The following is an 18,779-nucleotide window of genomic DNA, read 5'->3' as shown; positions in this document are numbered from 1 at the left end:
CTGGCTTTTAACTTCGGGTTGTCAGCATGTTTCATCAGCCCGCTCCTGCTTATAGTGTCCAGGTCCTTAATAACCACAGTGAATGAGATTGGTCCCAAGACTGATCCTTGGGGAACTCCACTAGGAACCTCTCTCCTGTCCAGTATTCACCTTTCAGTGCAACCTGCTGCCTTCTCCCTTTAGCCAGTTCCTTACCCACCTGACGAGTCTTGCACTGATCCCTAACCATTTCCTAGTGACACCGTGGCAGATGCCTCACTGAAGACTGAGTCTATTAGATCTGCTGCACCTCCCTTGTCTAAAGCATCCATTCTTTGCTCAAAGAGAGAAATCTGTTGGGCTGGCACGATCATAGAATATCAGGGCTGGAAGGGACCTCAGGAGGTATCTAGTCCAACCCCCTGCTCAAAGCAGGACCAGTTCTCAACTAAATCATCCGAGCCAGGGCTTTGCCAAGCCTGACCTTAAAAATCTCTAAAGAAGGAGATTCCACCACCTCCCTAGGTAACCCATTCCAGTGCTTCACCACCCTGCTAGTGAAAAAGTTTTTCCTAATATCTAACCTAAACCAGCCCCACTGCAACTTGAGATCGTTACTCCTTGTTCTATCATCTGGTACCACTGAGAATAGTCTAGATCCTTCCTCTTTGGAACCCCTCTTCAGGTAGCTGAAATCTACCATCTACCTTTGGTAAACTCATGTTGCATTACATCTCCTTTGCCAGTTACCTCTCTGAATTTAATTATTCTCCTTCACAATCCAGTCTAATTCCTGGAATGCTGCTGCAGTCTGACTAACAGGTCTGTAACTGCCCTGGTCACTTTTTTCCCCTTTCTTATATCCAGGGACGTTAGCTATTCTCCAGTCATACAGTGCTACCCCAAATAGCTAGATGCATTTAAAACCCCCTTCCTGCCGGACTAGCAGTCTCATGTGCCAGTTCTTTCAGGATTCTGGGATGAAAATTATCTGCCTTGCTCCCCGCTACCTGATTTGAGCACATTAAGCTCATTACGTTTTTCTTCCACCTCGGCTGAGGTAATTACCATTTCTAGAAACTCATTTCCATCCTGCCTTTGTCCACACACTCTGATCCTCATTAGTGAAAACCGAGGCGAAGTATTCCTGGTATTCTGGGGTCATACCTAGATGATCTTTAATTTCCTTCCCATCATACTGCAGAGCGGCCCAACCTTCCACCTGAGTGTTGGGAGTCCTCCCAACCTCACCACCTCCAGGCCTCACCACTTCAGGATTGTCGCCCCCAAGCATGATCCTGTCTCACTGCCCCCGGAGAAGGCAATGCCACCCTAGATCCATGCCTCCTTTCAGCCCTGCTCTCCTGTCCTCCCCTCGGCTGTGCCCTTTGGCAGTTCTGGGCACCCTTTGCTCCATCACTCAACCCAGAAGAGAGATGAACTTGCTTGGGGCCCGGCAGACCTGGTAGTTCTCCACGCTTGATACCAGCTGTGATAAAAACCAAGCCAGGGGTGTCTTCCTAGTCCCTCATATGAACCTGTGGGTCCTGTCTTCTTGGGGCAGCAATGGCTCTCTCCACAGTTTGGCCTCATGGTTGGAACACTGGACCAGGACTCAGCAGACCTTAGTTCTGTCCCCAGCTCTGCCACTGGCTTGCTGGGTGACCTTGGGCAAGTCACTTTCTGGCCCCCCTACCTCAGTTTTCCTCCTCTGTAAAATGGGAATAACAACCCTGCCCTCCTTTGTACAGCGCTTGGAGATCTAGGGATGAGAAGTGCTAGGTAAGAGCTAGCGAGGTGTTCTGCTATTATTATGCTCTGCTCCCAGGGCTCTCCAAGGCCTCAGACCAGGCCTACATTGAGTTCGAGAGCATCGAAGCTATCGTGAAGACAGCCAGCCGGACCAAGTTCTTTATCGAGTTCTACTCCACCTGCCTGGAAGGTGCGTGCCTGACACCCCCACCCCGCTCGCCTGCCTTCACACATACCGTGTAGCCCACTGGCTAGTGTAGACAGGAGCCTCTCCAACATCTGCTATGTGTGAGCCTATGGCCTGCCAGTGGCTGCAGCTGGCAGAGGATGTAAAAGTCCTAATTCTCCTTGTGCTAGTGGAGATTCTCCCTTAGCTCAAGCAGCAGAAGCCTGCGGGGGAGTGGGGGGGTGTCTGTCTCTACATGGGGTCAACTTAGTCCTAGGACAGTTCCATTCTGGCTAGATGGGGGCAGGGTGGGGAGGTGTGGGACTGCTTCACTGTGTCTGAACGCCGGGGGAACGTGTGCCTAACCCGAGCTTGCCACTTCCTCGCCCCCAGAGTTCAAGAAGAGCTGCGAGAACGACATGCAGAGCAGTGACAACATCAACTTCCTGAAGGTTCAGTGGTCCTCGAGGCAGCTGCCCACGGTAAGAACTCACCTCCTCCCCCAGCCAATCACCCTGATACCCCCTCTGCGCAGAGGAGACACCACCTTGCTGTTGTTAGTAACAATCCCTAAATCTTTACAAAGCGGGGTCAGTATCACCGCTTCCCTGTCCGGGTGGGAGAACGCGGGTGATGGGTTCGATCGGCAGGCGGAGCAGGATCCCTGTATTACTGCATCTTGCTCCGCCATGCCCTGTAGCTGCCACATGCAGCATGTTGGCCTCCTTGCTCTGAGTAAATGTTCGTTCTCCATGGGTTCCCCCTGGCTGCAGCTGAAACCGATTCTGTCCGAGATTGAGTATCTCCAGGACCAGCACCTGCTGCTCACCGTCAAGTCCGTCGATGGCTACGAATCCTACGGTAAGGAGCAGGAGGGGGAGTGCAGCATAGGAGTAATGTCACCCTCCAGGGGCCGGGTCACAGAGAGGCTAAGGGAGGGATCTACTGAGGCGCCTGGCATTCTCCTTTGGCTCAAAGGGAGGAGTCTTGGGTTAGGGTTCTAGTCCTGGCTGCCCTAGGGTGAGGTCTGTTCCCAGCTCTGTCACTGACTCCTGTGGGCTGTGACCTAGGAACATAAGAATGGCCAGACTGGGTCAGACCAAAGGTGCATCTAGCCCAGTGTCCTGTCTGCCAACAGAGGCCAGTGCCAGGTGCCCCAGAGGAATGAACAGAACAGGTCATCACCAAGTGATCCATCCCCTGTCGTCCTGTCCCAGCTTCTAGCAAACAGAGGCTGGGGACACCATCCCTGCCCCCCCTGGCCAATAGCCATTGTTGGACCTATCCTCCATAAATGTATCTAGTGTTTTTTGAAGCCTGTTATATTCTTGGCCTCCACAACATCCTCTGGCAAAGAGTTGCACAGGATGACTGTGTGAAGAAATACTCCCTTTCTTTGTTTTTAACCTGCTACCGATTAATTTCATCAGGTGACCCCTAGTTCTTGTGTTATGAGAAGGAATAAATAACACTCCCTTATCTACCTTCTCCATGCCCATCATGATTTTATAGACTTCAATCATATCCCCCCTTAGTCGTCTCTTTTCCAAGTTGAGAAGTCCCAGTCTTATTAATCTCTCCTCATATGTAAGCTGTTTCAGACCCCTAATCATTTTTGTTGCCCTTTTCTGAACCTTTTCCAATTCTAATAGAACTTTTTTGAGATGGGGCGACCACATATGCACACAGTATTCAAGAAGTGGGTATACCATGGATTTATATAGAGGCAATATGATATTTTGTCTTATTCTCTATCCCTTTCTTAATGATTCCCAACGTTCTGTTCGCTTTTTTGACTGCCGCGGCACACTGAGCGGATGTTTTCAGAGAACTATCCACAATGTCTCCAAGATCTTTCTTGAGTGGTAACAGCTAATTTAGACCCCATCATTATGTATTGTGACAAAGTTCCCCCTCTACCTTGGTGGGTCCTGCTCTTATTGGCAGATTTGCTCACCTCAGTGATCTTCCCCACAGTCTGGGTCAACTCCTCCTGTGTCTGATCAGGAGTTGGGAGGTTTGGGGGGGACCCAGGCCTGCCTTCTACTCTGGGTTCCCGCCCAGGGCCCTGTGGATCCCAGCTGTCTATAGTACCTCCTGTAACAGCTGCATGACAGCTACACCTCCCTGGGCTACTTCCCCAAGGCCTCCTCCAAACACCTTCTTTATCCTCATCACAGGATCTTCCTCCTGGTGTCTGATAACGCTTGTACTCCTTAGTCCTCCAGTAGCACACCTTCTCACTCTCAGCTCCTTGTGCCTCTTGCTCCCAGCTCCTCTCACACACTTCCTCTCCTCTGGCGCTCTTTCTCCGTGACTGAGTGGCTCCTTTTTTAAACCAGGTGCCTTGATTAGCCTGCCTTGATTCTGCAGGTGATCTAATCAGCCTATCTGCCTTAATGGTGTTCTAGCGGTTCCTGATTACTCTAGTGCAGCCCCTGCTCTGGTCGCTCAGGGAACAGAAAAACTACTCATCCAGTGACCAGTAATTTGCCCTCTACCAGACTCCTGTACGACACTGGTTTGGTCTGTCCAGTATGTATAGTTGGAATTATGTTTTGCAATGTGCATTACTTTGGCATTATTCAACAATGAATTTCATCTGCCCTTTTGTTTGCCAGTCACCCAGTTTTGAGAGATCCTTTTGTGGCTCTTCTTGGACTTAACTATCTTGGAGTAGTTTGTATCATCTGCAAATGTTGCCACCTGACTGTTTACCCTTTTCCAGATCATTTATGAATATGCGTTGAATAGGCATGGCGCAAACAGACCCCTGGGGGACACATATTTACCTCTCTCCATTCCGAAAACTAAATATTTATTCCTACCCTTTGTTTCCTATCTTTTAACCAGTTAATGATCCATGAGTGGACCTTCTCTCTTATCCCAGGACTCCCTTCTTTGCTTAAGGCCATTTCCTTGTCAAAAGCTTTCTGAAAATCCAGGCACACTGTATCCTCTTGTCCCCATGTTTGTTGACCCCCTCAAAGAATTCTAGTAGATTGGTGAGGCATGATTTCCCATTACAAAAGCTGTGTTGACTCTTCCCCAACAAATCGTGTTCATCTACATATCTTATAATTATGTTATTTACTATAATTTCAAACAATTTGCCTTGTACTGAAGTTAGACTTACCAGTCTCTAATTGCCAGGGTCACCTCTGAAAACTTTTTAAAAAATCGGTGTCACATTAGCTAATGTAGTAGGAATTCAACTTGAGACATGAAGCCCTTGTACCAGAGGCCTGGTATGAGTCAGGCCCTGCTTGCAGAATCTGGCAAGAACAGGGCTGCTGGGGGAGTGGTGCGATATGGGAAAGAAAGCACCTGTGTTGGTACTACTCCCCCACCAGCACGAGCTACTGTATTGTTCCGATATCTCCTGTACCCTGGTATCGCCGTGTCCTATTGATTATCCTCATTCCACCAAGTTTCTGTGATCCCTGTTACATCCAAATTGGAACTGGAAAAGGTTCAGAAAAGGGCAACAAAAATGATGAGGGGTCTGGAACGGCTGCTGTCTGAAGAGAAATTAATAAGACTGGGGCTTTTCAGCTTGGAAAAGAGAGAGCTAAGGGGAGATACGATTGCGGTCTGTACAATCATGACTGGTGTAGAGAAAGTAGATAAAAAAAGTGTTGTTTACTACTTCTCATAACACAAGAACTGGGGTCACCACATGAAATTAGTAGGCAACAGGTTTAAAAGAAACAAAAGGAAGTATTTTTTTTCACACAATGCACAGTCAACCTGTGGAACTCCTTGCCAGAGGATGTTGTGAAGGCCAAGACCATAACAGGGTCCATAACAGACTTTTGGTCTGACCCAGTAGGGCCATTCCTACTTTCTTACCAACATTCTCATTTAATATCGCCCTCTTGAGTTCACCCATTGTAGTACTGAGACTTCTTGCATTTGTGGACAAGCTCTGATAATATTTCTCAATGTTTGGCTGTCTGCCTTCATATGATGTAACTGACTGGGACTCTTTTTGGTTTGACTGTTTCTCTTCAGTTCCTACCTGTACTTTATCAGCTTCGATACTCTCCTCCTTATGAGGATATAGAAAATCCCCATTAACAGATCCTCCCCTAAGGGATGTCTCTGTCCTGAACTGTGTGCTCAGCACCTGTTGGCTTTCCCTCTGCACTTAGCTTAAAAACTCCTCTACAACCTTTTTAAGTTTACACACCCAGCAGTCTGGTTCCATTTTGGTTTAGTGGAGTCCATCCTTTCTGTACAGGCTCCTCCTTTCCCAAAAGGCTCCTCCAGTTCCTAATAAATCTAAAACCCTCCTCCGTACGCCCGTGTCTTTCAGAATGAAGTCTAAAATGGCTTTCCCCCACTGGTTACGTCTTCCTCTTTCTGAAACAACGAGTCGTCCCTGCTACAGCCTGAGAACTTGCTGCAAAATTTACATGTTGCCTTTTCCATCAGATGGCTGCACAGTTAAAGTCCCCCCATTGTTACTAGGGCTTGCATTCTGGATAGCTGTTATTTGTAGTAGAAACACCTCCTACTTTGATGGTCTACCATGGTGTCACCCCTATTTCTCCCTCCGTTTTATTTTTACCTGGAGACTTTCTGGTCTGTCTCCCACCTCCTTCTGGGCCTCAGAACAAGTGTAGATATTCTTGGTATATAATGCAATCCTGTCTAGGCCCCTCTCCACACTGCGGTATCCGAGTCCCTCGTCCTGCTCTGTAGCCTCACATGGCCCCTTGACTTTAGGGAAGCATTGTTCTGTTCCTTTCCCAGCTGAGCTCTTAAGTGACTTGCCCAGGGTCAGCCAGGGAGCGTGTTCCCAAGCTAGGAATTGAACCCAGGTCTCTAGCATCCCAGTCCAGAGCTCCAGCTGCTCACCCCACCTGCCTCTCGCTCCAGGGGCTCGGCTCCTGAGTGCAGTCGCAGAGCGACTCTCGCAGGCGGGAGTCCCACCCCTGTCTCTGCAGCATCTTCTCTCTCCCTCCACCACTCTCCTTTGGGGTCACATTGCTGGGGATGGAGGGGAGGGCAGGGCGGTGCCATGGGCACCTCTTCCCTCCCCCATCCCCAGTTAACCTTGACTGGTGCCTGCCTTCTGGCTGTCCTGCCGACGCCTCTTCTCCTGCCCATCCTCCAGGCGAGTGCGTGATCGCCCTGAAGTCCATGATCGGCAGCACCACCCAGCAGTTCCTCACCTACCTGTCCCACCGTGGGGAGGAGACGGGCAACATCCGGGGCTCCATGAAGGTCCGGGTCCCAGCCGAGCGGATGAGCACCCGGGAGAGGCTCTACGGTGAGTGTGTGTGGGAAGTGTGGAGGGAGGCTTTCCACGTTTCAGGGTCTGCCTGCCAGGCACCCAGGGCTCCAAGGGATTACACGGCCCGACTGCTGCAGCTGATTGCATGGTCCAATGAAGCCATTAGCTAGCAGCCAGGGAGGGAATTTGCCTAGAAGAAGCTGGGATGTTGGTCCCCAGTTAAGCAGAGACGCAGGCTGGAGCCGGGCCGCTGCTGTTGCGTGGCTCAGAGTTTGAATCCAGGCCAGGTTGGCAGCCGTGGGGAAGGTGGTACCATCTAGTGCAGGCATGGGCAAACTTTGAGGGCCACATTGAGTTTCTGAAATTGTATGGAGGGCCAATTAGGGGAGGCTGTGCCTCCCCAAACAGTCAGGCGTGGCCTGGCCCGCCAACCCCCATCCAACCCCCCTGTTCCCTGTCCCCNCCTGACAGCCCCCGGAACCCCTGTTCCTGACTGCCCCCCAAATCCCTGCCCCCATTCAACCCCTGTTCCCTGCCCTCTGACTGCCTCGACCCCTATCCACACCCCCGCCCCCTGAGCCCCCTCTATCTAACACCCTCTCCCTGTTCCCTGTCCCCTGATGGCCCCCCCAGGACCCCTGCCCCATCCAACCACCCCTTCTCTCTGACTGCCCCTGGAACCCCTGTTCCTGACTGCCCCCCGCTGCCCCATCCAACCCCCACTCCTGACTGCCCCCCAGGACCTCTGCCCCATCCATCCCTCCCTGTCTTCTGACTGCCCCCGGACCTTGACTGCCCCCTGCTGCCCCATCCAACCCCCTCTCCTGACTACCCCCCAGGAGCCCTGCCCCATCCATCCCTCCCTGTCCCTTGACTGCCCCCTGCTGCCCCATCCAACCCCCCTGACTGCCCCCCCAGACCCCTTTCCCCATTCAACCCCGTTTCCTACCCTCTGACCGCCCCGATCCCTATCCACACCACCACCCCGAATGTCCCTGCCCTCTATCCAATCCCCCCTGCCCCCTTACCGCGCTGCCAGGAGCACTGGTGGCTGGTGACGCTGCCCAGACCACCAGAACAGGCAGCCGTGCCGCCCGGCTGGAGCCAGCCACGCCACCACGCAGCACAGAAACTGGGTCAGGCCTGGCAAGAGCTCGCAGCCCTGCTGCCCAGAGCATTGCACCAGTGGTGGGGCGAGCTGAGGCTGTGGGGGAGGGGCTAGGGGGCTAACCTTCTGGGCCAGGAGCTCAGGGGCTGGGCAGGAGGGTCCCGCGGGCGGTAGTTTGCCCACCTCTGATCTAGTGAGTGGCTGGGGGTGACTCCATCTCGCCACCGCTGGGGGTGCCCGAGAGACAAGGATTCTGGGGGCTGAGTTTCCCACTCACCCCCAGAGCTGGGGAGCCAGCGAGATGGTGCCAGGTGGGTAGAAGGAGCCCTCCAAGGGCCGGAGGGTGGGATCCTCATGGCCTGGGACTGCATCGAGCCAGCCAGGCCCGGGTGCCCAAAGGCAAGGCACCAAATGAGCTAAGCGGGGCCTGCTCCGCCGCTAAGCGTGTGCGTCTCTCCTGCCCGCAGAGTGGATCAGCATCGACAAGGACGAAACAGGAGCTGCCAAGGGGAAGCTGCTGCTGGGCTCCCGGGCCAGCCAGGAGCACGCCAAGTAAGGGTGGGCTGGGGTGGGTTTGGGCTGTGGCAATGCCGCTCTGGGAAGAAGCCAGGTGGGGTGGGGATGGGGAGGGTGCTCCCCTCCCGGGGGAGGGATACCGGAGGGGCGTGTCTGTCCGGTCAGCCCTGTCACTCACGGGGATGGTCAGTGACCCTCTGCACTGGCCTGGTCTCAGGGGAGATGAGCGAGCAGTGCGGGGTCCACCCTGCTGGGGTGGGGATGGCTTTTGGGGCAGGGCCCTGGCTGAAGAAGCTTCCCAGGAGCAGACAGGGTTGTCTGGGGCTGGAAGGTTTGGGGTGAAGGGCAGCGGGTATCAGTGCAACCCGCTGGCGTAGTGCGGTGCTAGCTGTGTACAGCTGGGAAAGTCCTGCGGGGGTTTGATCCCCGGTGATGTCTGAAGTGCTGGTGAATAGACAGAAGGGTACAGGCTGGCCTGGGCCTGCGGGGATGGGCTGCGTGGCAGCTTTCTAGCCCTGGAGTTGGGCCCGCGCCTCCGTGGGCTTGGTGCTAGGCAGCCCTGGCCTGGATGTCAGCACGCAGGTGAGTTGGGCCTCTCCTCCCTGAAGGTGTCTCCCTGGGGCCCGCGGTTCCCCCCTCAGGCTCAGCCCTGCCTCACGACGGATGAAGCAGCACCACAACGCGGGGGTCAATCTTGGAGCACTGGGAGGGTATGGACGGGCCCTATCTCCACTGACCAATAATCTCCCCCTCTGCTAGATCCGCCGGACGGAAGCCCCTGCCAGGGGAGACGGCAGCCTGCCCCCTCGGGAAGCTGTTTGATGAGCCGGAGAAGCCCAGCACCCTGACTGCTGGCCGCCTGCCAGCCCCACTCCGCGGCACCTCCAGGGAGGAGACCTCTCAGACCAGGTCAGTGAGGGACAAGCTGGGCCCCCAGTCCCCTTGGTACCACCGTGAGCTAGAACAATGCAGCCTCTCACCAGACAGCTGGCAGGACATCCCCCTGAGGGGGGGCCTAAGTACGTCGGTGGTGACGTCTCAGGGGGCTGCCGGGGAGCGTCCCATTGGAGAGAGATGCCTGGGGTAGAGGAGTCCTCCAGAGCCGGGGAGCAGCTGAGAGGGGGGCCCTAGCCCTGTGCATACCCCATAGCGAGAGACAGTCCCTGCCCCAAAGAGCCTGTGGGCTGCATGGACCAGCCTCTCCTTCTGCCTGCCCCTTGGCCTCACTCTCCCGTCCTGTGCCCTTAGGTCCATGCAGGACTCGGCCTCGGAGCCCGACGGCGGCCCCACGAAGAACAGCTTCAATAACCCAGCCTACTACGTGCTGGAGGGGGTCCCACATCAGCTGCTGGCCGCGGATCCCCCCACCCCCTCCAAGGGGCCGGCCCCCAAGAACAAAGTGCAGATCACGGTGCCCGTGCAGCCGGAGCGGCGCTGCCAGCCGCTCCCAGGCCGGGGCGAGGAGAGCTCCTCCGACGAGGACACAGGCACCCTCAACCTGCCGCCGCCCGACTTCCCACCCCCGCCCCTGCCCAAGGCTGTGGAGTTTGAGGTGTCCGAAAACCCTCTCTACGCCAGTGCCAAGGACCTAGGTGGGGCAGCTGGCAGGGAGGAGCCCGGCACTGCCAAGCCGTGGGCTGCCGTGGCCTTCAGCGACCCCTTGGAGTCCAAGCTGGCCCCACCCAAGCTACACCCCAGGCCTCCCCTCCCCCCCGGACCTGGCTTCCTGGTGGAGCCCCCGAGCGTCCCCCAGGCTCAGGGAGGCCTCCTGGACGATCGCTCCTGCTCGGTGCTGCAGATGGCCAAGACCCTGAGCGAGGTGGATTATCCAGGCAGCAAAGGAGGCAGCGGCCTGGGGCGGGGGCGGGAGCAGCAGGGCCGGCCAGCCCCACATCTGCTCAGCAAAGGGCGGCTGGACCTGCCCCCCAGGTGCATGCACCCCGACTACAGCCGGCCCATCACCTTCCCGCCCCGTTCCATCCGGGAGAGCATCGAGGAGGACCTGGCTGAAGAGGTACTTGCAGGAGCTTGTCACAGGCCCTATGAGATCAGGGGTCCCAGTGCCCTCCCTCTGGCGTCCCTCAGTGATGTCCCTCTGCCCCATGCACTTGGGGGCAAGCTCAGCCAAGCTGCTCTGGCTAAGAGGCCCCAGGTTTAAATGGCTGAAGGCCGAGGGGTCTCAGCAGCCCTGGAATTGACATCCCCTTCCCCTGGCTTCCACCTGGTCTTGTCCCCAGGAGTCAGGGGAATTGCGTTCTCCTCCCACCTCTGCCACTGACTCACTCCATGGCCACGGGAAGCTCACTGGCCTGCTCTGGGCCTCGGTTTTCCCATCTGGAGAATGGGCCTACGGATACTGCCCAACCCCTCAGGGGCATGAACTCATCAGTCCAAAGTGCCTTGGGTTCTGGGACAGAAGGTGCTAGAGCCAGGCCCTGGGTCAGTCGGATTTTCCCATGCACGGAGCAGGCACTAAGGCCTTGCACTAGCCCCCTTGCTTGGCACAGGAGGGTCCCGGGGGGCAGGGGTGGGGCAGCTGGAACCCCGTGGTGCCTGATGCACTATGCCAATCTGCTCTGCGTAGGCGCTGGGCCAGGGAGGGAGGAGCAGCTCCAGCCTGAGCGAGTGCAGCGTGGGTGAATGGCTCCTGGCCCTCGGGCTGGAGAGGTACGAGGAGGGGCTGATTCACAACGGCTGGGACGACCTGGAGTTCCTCAGGTGAGGGGGCCTGGCCTGACCATCACCACCCTGCTCAGGGGGACACTGGCTTGGCAGGAGCAGTGAGCCCAAGCTGGGGGCAGGGCAGTGAAGATGGGCACATCTTAGGGGGCGGGGATGGAGACAGCTGGGGTCCTACCAAACCCAGGGTCCATTTCACAGCCAGAGTTTTAAAATGAGTCAATTTCACATTTTCAGAGGTTTATGTCTGAAATTTCAGGGTGTTGTAACCGTGGGGGTCCTGACCCAAAAGGAGGTTGTAGGGGGTCGCAAAGCTGTTGTAGGGGGGTCACAGGATTGCTACCCTCATTCTGCGCAGCGACAGAGCTTCCTGCAGCTGGGGAAGGTACCCGGAGGTGGGTCTGATTTCCCCTCGAGAGCAGCTGTGTCCTGTCCCAGGACTAGCAGCTGGAGCCTGGTGCACGGGGAGCCCTGCCCCTCTCCCTTCCCTCCAATAGCTTGATTTCATGGGGGAGGTCTGAGTTCGCGGTCCGTGATGTGTCTTTCACAATTGTGAATTTGGTCGGGCCCTCGAGATAGTCCATGGGAGCGACGAACATAAGGAGCAGGAAGGGGCGAGACACCCGGTGGGGAGAGTGATCAGCCTCTGTGACGGGATTGCCACCAGTGACACAGGGCACGGGGGAGGGAGGGGACAGCCTCGCTGGTGAGATCGCCCCAGCCTGCCACGGAGAGCAACGCCAGCGCTGGTGCGGGGGGATTGAACAAGCTACCTCTGCCCGGTTGGCAGGGGCAGTAAGGGGCAGCATGATGAATGGCGAGAGGGGCAGGGTGGGACCATACAAGGAGGAGAATGGATGAGTAGAGATGTCTCCTGGTTGCCCAGGATCTTAGCAAATGCCAGCTGCTGGGGCACGTCCTGTTCCATGGACCTGGCATGCCAACATCCTAGCTCTCCGGGGCCCTCGCTTTCCATCCCAGCATGCTGACGGGTTTGGGAGCACAGGGTGGAAGTTTGGCGTTTTTGCCACTAGGGGGCGCCACTGACCTGCAGAACCGGGCACCTTCTCCCAGCGCGGGATCAGCTGGGAGGAGCAGCAGTCTATATGGTCCTCTATAGGGGCTTGGTCCTCTCGTGCAGGCGTGTAGTGCAAGGTGCCTCTTGTCCAGACACCTGGTTACCTGCCACATGGAACAGCTTTGGTGCACGGCTCTGGTCGCCTGACGCCCACTGCTCTCCTGCTGTAGTGGGGTGACGGTGCCATGTCTGCCCACTGCGGAGGTCTCAGAAGGGAAGGGCATTGGGTAGGCGGCACCAGCCTTCCTGACAGGGAAGGGTCACTGACCCCAGGCAGGGATCCCTGTTGGCAAACCCTGCTTTCTCCAGGCACCTCAGAAGCATGGTCTGGGGGGATCTCACCGATGCCTGGGTCTCCTTGCTGACGTGAGAAGTCAGAGAAATGTTTCCTAGTGGTTACAGCAGGGGACCATGAGCCAGGATGCCTGGGTTCTATTTGGGGTTCTGCCAGTGACTCGTGTGGGTAAATAATATCCCCCGCTTGTGGCTGTCGGGGTGCGGGTGCTGCGAGGGTTAATCTGTGCTTCTCCAGTCAGAGAGGGGCTATTTAGTCACCTGATTTCCGGGGCCGCATTTTGGCTGGCTGCTGACTCCTGTCCTCTCCCCCCCTTCCAGTGACATCACGGACGAGGACCTGGAGGAGGCCGGGGTGCTGGATCCCAACCACAAGCGCCTCCTGCTGGAGAACCTGCTGAAGCTCAGGAAGTAGCAGGAATCTGCGTCTCCCACACCAGGGCCTGGGTGTGCCGCTCCGTGCTTGCTCCTGTTCGCATCCCCCGTCCCCCTCCTGCCCCCTGCTACGTCAGGATCTCGGGGGCTTTCACTGTGCCTGCACCCGCCTCCCCCTGGCGGGAAGGGAGGGGACTCAAGGCAGCCACGAGCTGCATCCCCATGGGACTCTGGTTTAGTGCTGCACCTGCAGGGAGGCACCCCAGAGATGGGGCTGTGGGTGTGGAGTGAGAAGGAGCCACCCCACGGCAACCCAGATCCTACCTGTCCTCGCCTCCCATGGCTTCCTGGAGGAATCAGGCCTGAGCCAACCCAGAGCAAGGGGGCAACAGGTGGGAGGGGGCAGAGAGACGCACGTGGGCTGAGCAGTCCCACAGCTGAGGGTTGGAAGTGACCTCGGCCTGGGAGCAGGGCGCTCTGCTGCCTAAGTTATTGCATATTTATTGGACTAGGGGAAGAAAGTTTGTCTTGTTTCATTGCCAGGCAGCCTAGGCTTGTCCAGTTTAGGCCTCTCCTCCTCCTTGGTAGAGAGTTTCCCCTTCAGCCAAGCCAGGCCCTTTCCTGCCCCCCTGCATCCCACAGGCTCGCAGCGCTGTGGGCAGTGGCGGGCAGGGCCTCTCCCTCTTCCCCGGGCACAGGTGCCGCTGGGTTACAGTTCTCTGGGCACCAGAGAGCAACCAGGCTGAGCAAGGGGCTGGAGCGCTCTATTGAGGGGGGTACACGAGCTGCCTAAGTGGGGACACGAGCCTGCATCCACCCAGAGGGTGGGGAATCAGGGACAGGCTCTGACTGGGAGTCAGAGGCTGGAATTAACCTGGGAGGCTTGGCCCGGAGCTGAGGAGGAATTCCCTGCCAGTGCGCTGGATCTTTCCCCATGGGGGTCATGACAAAACAGCCACCCTCTGTCTCCCGCCAGGCGCCTCAGCATCCTGGGATACGTCCCAGCCATGTGGTTAGCCAGGGAAGGCTGTCTTCGTCCAGAGCAGTCTCTCTGCCCGGCGCCTCTGACCCAGTGAAGAATTGGAGCGGGCAGCGGGGTCTAGGCTCAGTGGGGGAGTAAAGACTATCTCAGCCCTTCTGCTTGACTGTGGGAGCCCATGGCGGGGGCAATGGTCCCTCCACTCACTCCTGAGTCCTCCGTCCTCCTCTAGCCCCCATTATCTCCGCTCCTCCCCGGCTGTAGCGTAGTTATGCCTTAGGACCCCGCTAAAGCACTCCTAGTGTAGACAGGGCCACACCCAGGGTCAAGGGAAGTCTGTGGCGGAGCAGGAATTAAACCCAGGTTGCCCCAACCCAGGAATTAAACCCAGGCTAGTGCACCACCTGCTGGCCAATCTTCCCTGGCATCCTTCCTGCCAGCTCAGCCCTGCCCATCAGGCATCCAGCCAGGCTCCATGCACTGCCTCCTGCTGCCCTGTCTTCTAGCTGTTCCTCACCGGGCATGGGGACCCAAGGGTCCTGCCTTCATCTGTGCCTGCCGTCCACGAGAGCAAGGGGCAGCATTTGTATCTGACGCTTTATTCCCCCCCTCGGGTCGGCAATGACTAGGGGCACACCCGTGGGCTTTAGCGCTGCAGTGAGTGCAGGGGCGTTTCCCAGGGAGCGTGGGAGAACCCGCCTGTCCTTTCTGAGCCCACAAGGGGAATTGTCGGACGACTGCCAGCTCTGGAGAGTGGCGCTCGCCTGCATCCACACTGCAGAGGGGTCAGGGGAGCAGCTGCTGCGTTCAGCTTGCTCGAGCTGTAGCTTGTACCCCTGGCGGCCCAGCCTACACGTGGGGTTTGGTGTGGAGGCAGGACTCAAGCTAGGGGCAACACCCAAGTTACAACATGAGTTCCCGCTGCAGCAAAGACAAGCCCCGAGTTCATGTTCTCTATGCCTGCCTGCACCACGTTAGTTAGTTAGATGTGGGGCAGCAAGCTCAGGTGCCTGCGAGGGCCACAGCCCTTCCCCATGTGCTGCTGGCTGGAGAGCAAGTCCTTCCACTGGCATCAAGTCTTTACCCACCAGTCTGAGCTGCCAGCAGAGAGTGGGAGGACCTGGCAGCTGAGACAGGCTACAGCAAAGTTACACCCGCTTCACTGAAAGTGTTATTTCAAACCGGTTTAGTTGAACCAGAGCAAAACATAGTGTCAGAGTCCTTAATCCAAATTAAACTCGGTTTATATCCATGTAGGTTAGCTTTGAGTCCTTGCTGAATTAAGATAAATGGATAGAAACTGGGCTGCGATTGGCTTAAGAGCACACGCACTGGGGTTTGCTCCATTTTAACGGAATTGGTTCGAAATCACAAACTGGGTGCAGCATTAGTCGGTGTCTGTAGCGTCCTCGCCTGCTGCTGAGTGAATCCAAAGTGAGTCTGGGACCCCAGCTGCCTCCCTTCAAGCCAGGCAGGGCCAAAGTTCTAATGCCAGGGACTGGGGCTCCGGACACCTGGGTTCTTTTCCCACTTCAGAAGCCAAGATGCCCAAGGCCCCGTCCGACAGCTCGTCTGTGTGCTGCGGGAGGGGGAAACTGAGGCTATTTCACTAATGCCTCGAGATTGTAACTGCAAAGGACATCATAGCTCTCCCAGTACCATAAGCGGCTCCTTTGCCAAACTCAGCTGTGCCAGTTTCCTTCAGGGAGTGGAGCTCCGGCACCCCACATGTGCCAGAGCGTTTATAGGCACTTGTTAAATCAGACAGCCAGGATGGGTCATTCCACTGCCATGTGTAGACAGCTGAGATGGCCCCCATCGCTGCCCACACAGGCTCTAGCTGCTGGGGCATAACCCCATTTCTTCGCAGCCTCCTCCCAGCTATTCTCCACCTGCCACTGGGTAACTGACTCGGGCTCTTGGGCAGCCTCTTGTGGCACTGAAGAGGTTGGTCTGCAAGGCCCTGGGGTGGATGGAGATGGGGCAGGCCCTACCCTGAGCTCTTTGCCGGCGAGGGCCTGAAGAGGAACATAGTTCACCCCCTCCCCGGCCACCACGGCCAGGCACATCAGCCTGGTTGCTGGATGCTGGCAGCGCATGGGTGGCTGCTTGGCTGATGTGTTCCAAGCGGGAACGCAGGCAATGGGGCACTCACCCCCGCTCTTCGCCAGGCTTGGGTGATTCAACCCCCCCAGCGTGGGCCACGTGAGGCAAGACCCCATGCCCCGCCAGCCCCACCCTCGCCCACTGGCACCAATCCCGTCTCCATTAGCTCGTAGCAATGGCAGGCTGCTAATCTGGACCAGCCACCCGACGGGGACCCAAAGGCATTGAGCAAGCGACTGGTGTTAACAGCCGTCTCTAACTCCTCTGGAGCCAGCTGCACATGAGGTCAATCCCGCAGTGTAAGGCCTGTGGCGTGGGGGGCCGATACAAAGCTCCCCTGCTTTGTGGTGAGTTTGAATCCGGCCTGAGGCAGCGGTGGTGGCCGGGAGCTGTTGCTGGATGAGGTTGCAGCCAGCTCTCCAGGCAGGGTGAGTGCCTTTCAGCCCCTTGCCGGCGATCTCGAGGGGGAAAGCTGTGGGCTGCCTCCTTGACTTTCTTTAGGCCCCTTTCCCTGTTAGCCATCAGGAAGATCCCAGAGGATGCACTGAGTGGCACAGGGAGAGATCAAGCCTTTAGGACGGGCGAAAGGCCAGAGCACGGCCAGGACTCGTGACTGACTTTGTTCACAGTTCAGTTTTAAGCAGTTCTCATTTCAAGACACCAGCTGCCAAGGGGGACAGCCCCTTTGGTTGGTGCTGAGGGCAGGTCCCTGCTCACCGATTTCCCTTTCCGACCAAAGGGATCGTCACTGTGATTTGGTTCCAATGAGGACCCGCCTGTCGGTGTCAGTGAAGCATGGCTGGCTACTGTCCCTGTGTTAGCACAGCTGTCTCTGGGCTAGGATGGACTGGAACCTTGTTCAGAGGCTGTTCTGAGCTACTGGTTTGTGGACATGGGAGTAGGAGTCAGGAGCCCTGGCTTCTGTTCCCAGCTCTGATGCTGACTTGCTTGCCTGGCCCTTTGGCCTGCCCATTTCACCGCTCTGTGCCTCAGTTTCCCCATCTCTAAAATGGAGGCAGTGGTGCTCATCCGCTTTTCCAGAGCCAGAGGTGAGCATACATGCCCCAGGAGACATATCCAACCCTTGGAGGACTCTGCTAGGTCACTGGAGCCTTTGCCTGTCCCAAGGAGAATCGCCAATGGTGATGAAGTGGCTCTCACAGAAAAATGAAGGACATGTTTGGTTTCCAGTGCAGTTTAGCTATCAGGCACAGGGAGGAGCTGGTCCCCGTGAGGCCTGGCAGGCTCTCTGCACCCCACCTTGTCTCTTTGTTATTTAGCGAGGCGTTTGGTGTGACTTTAATCCTACTAAACTACCGTCGTGTTGTGTTTTTTGTTGTGGTTGAAATCACGAGCTATTTTTTTAATGTTTAATTTAATTGTTATTTGAAACTCTCTTATGCTTAATATTATTTCTTAGGGGAGGCAGGAGACGAGAATTTTAAGTGTTAGGATCTGAAGACTTTGCGAGATGTTCACTTTTTATGTCCAGGAGTATCACATTCTGAAGTAATAAAAGGACTTGTTTGCTTAGAAACAGCTACCTGTGTTTTCTCCCTCCCTCGGTCTCAGGCGGGGTCACTGCTGGGATCGGAGACCCATGCAAGACCCACCCAGCTGCAGCAGAAGTCATGCTGGTGAGTCAGTAGGTGGTGCACTTCCCTTTGACTCTGTACTGACTTAATTCCGTCCATGGTGCTGTGTTGGAGGGGAGTGCCAGCGAGCAGGTGGTGGGTAAAACCAAAGGCCTCACTATTTCTGCTCATTAAAGCTCCCACAACATGATAGTTCTCACGTCCTGCTCAAATTCCGTCTCAGTAACATTGATCCCGCCTCCCTTAGCTCCCCCTGCAGCCTCAAGCGGATACACTATGCGCCTTCATTTCCTGCCCCAAACTGGCAAGCCATGTTGCTGTGCATTGTTAAACAGCTGCCGTGTTCCTCCCCAGAGATGGCTGCATTGCAATTTGGGGTCTATTGGCTCCAAGACAGTGACTGAGCAAGTCATCTTTTTATAAGCCGAATTTTGAACCCTGCCCTCTCTAACTTCTTCAGAATGAGACATTAACACTTGCTGCTACTATGTCCACCAGCTGGTCAGGGAATCTGGGCCATTGGATCACGTTGTGCTTGGAGCTTTTAATTCTCCATATCCTGGAATCCAGGGATCCTCCAGAATGACCGTATTCCAGTCTCACAGTTTTAAATTCACATCTCCACACACAGGCACGGACAAGGGGGGGATAGATAGTAGACAGGTTGAGCCAGGATTTGCATTAGTTCTTATCTGGTTTCAAGCAGAGGCCACCAGGTCAAAGCAAATAGTTTCTTAGACCAGTGGTTTTCAAACTGGTGTTCGCGACCCAGTACAGAACGTAAGGCTCTGGGCCGCGGACGCTCTGGTCAGCACCACTGACTGAGACGTTAAGTCCCATCAGTGGTGCTACTTGGCTATGATGGACTAGTTCCCTACCTGTTCCACACCACGCTGTGCCCTGGAAGCAG

At 56.1% G+C, this 18,779-nt stretch overlaps 1 protein-coding gene across 1 annotated transcript in view; it reads left to right on the top strand.

Annotated features, from left to right (window-relative positions):
• INPPL1 (inositol polyphosphate phosphatase like 1) overlaps window positions 1–17,811 on the top strand; it is a 70,029-nt gene extending 52,218 nt beyond the window's left edge. Inside the window, exons 19-27 of the mRNA XM_075066932.1 lie at window positions 1,808–1,921; window positions 2,291–2,379; window positions 2,671–2,758; window positions 7,020–7,175; window positions 8,715–8,799; window positions 9,523–9,672; window positions 10,012–10,777; window positions 11,348–11,481; window positions 13,136–17,811. Of these exons, the coding sequence (XP_074923033.1) occupies window positions 1,808–1,921; window positions 2,291–2,379; window positions 2,671–2,758; window positions 7,020–7,175; window positions 8,715–8,799; window positions 9,523–9,672; window positions 10,012–10,777; window positions 11,348–11,481; window positions 13,136–13,229 (1,676 nt within the window). The 3' untranslated portion in view covers window positions 13,230–17,811. The remainder of the gene's footprint in view (window positions 1–1,807; window positions 1,922–2,290; window positions 2,380–2,670; window positions 2,759–7,019; window positions 7,176–8,714; window positions 8,800–9,522; window positions 9,673–10,011; window positions 10,778–11,347; window positions 11,482–13,135) is intronic.
• The last annotated feature ends 968 nt before the right edge of the window (window positions 17,812–18,779 follow it).

The sequence above is a fragment of the Chelonoidis abingdonii genome, chromosome 1 (genome assembly GCF_003597395.2).
Source record: "Chelonoidis abingdonii isolate Lonesome George chromosome 1, CheloAbing_2.0, whole genome shotgun sequence".
Taxonomy (NCBI): domain Eukaryota; kingdom Metazoa; phylum Chordata; order Testudines; family Testudinidae; genus Chelonoidis; species Chelonoidis abingdonii.
Note: the sequence above shows the minus strand (reverse complement) of the source record. Positions and strands in the feature narration are given on the sequence as shown.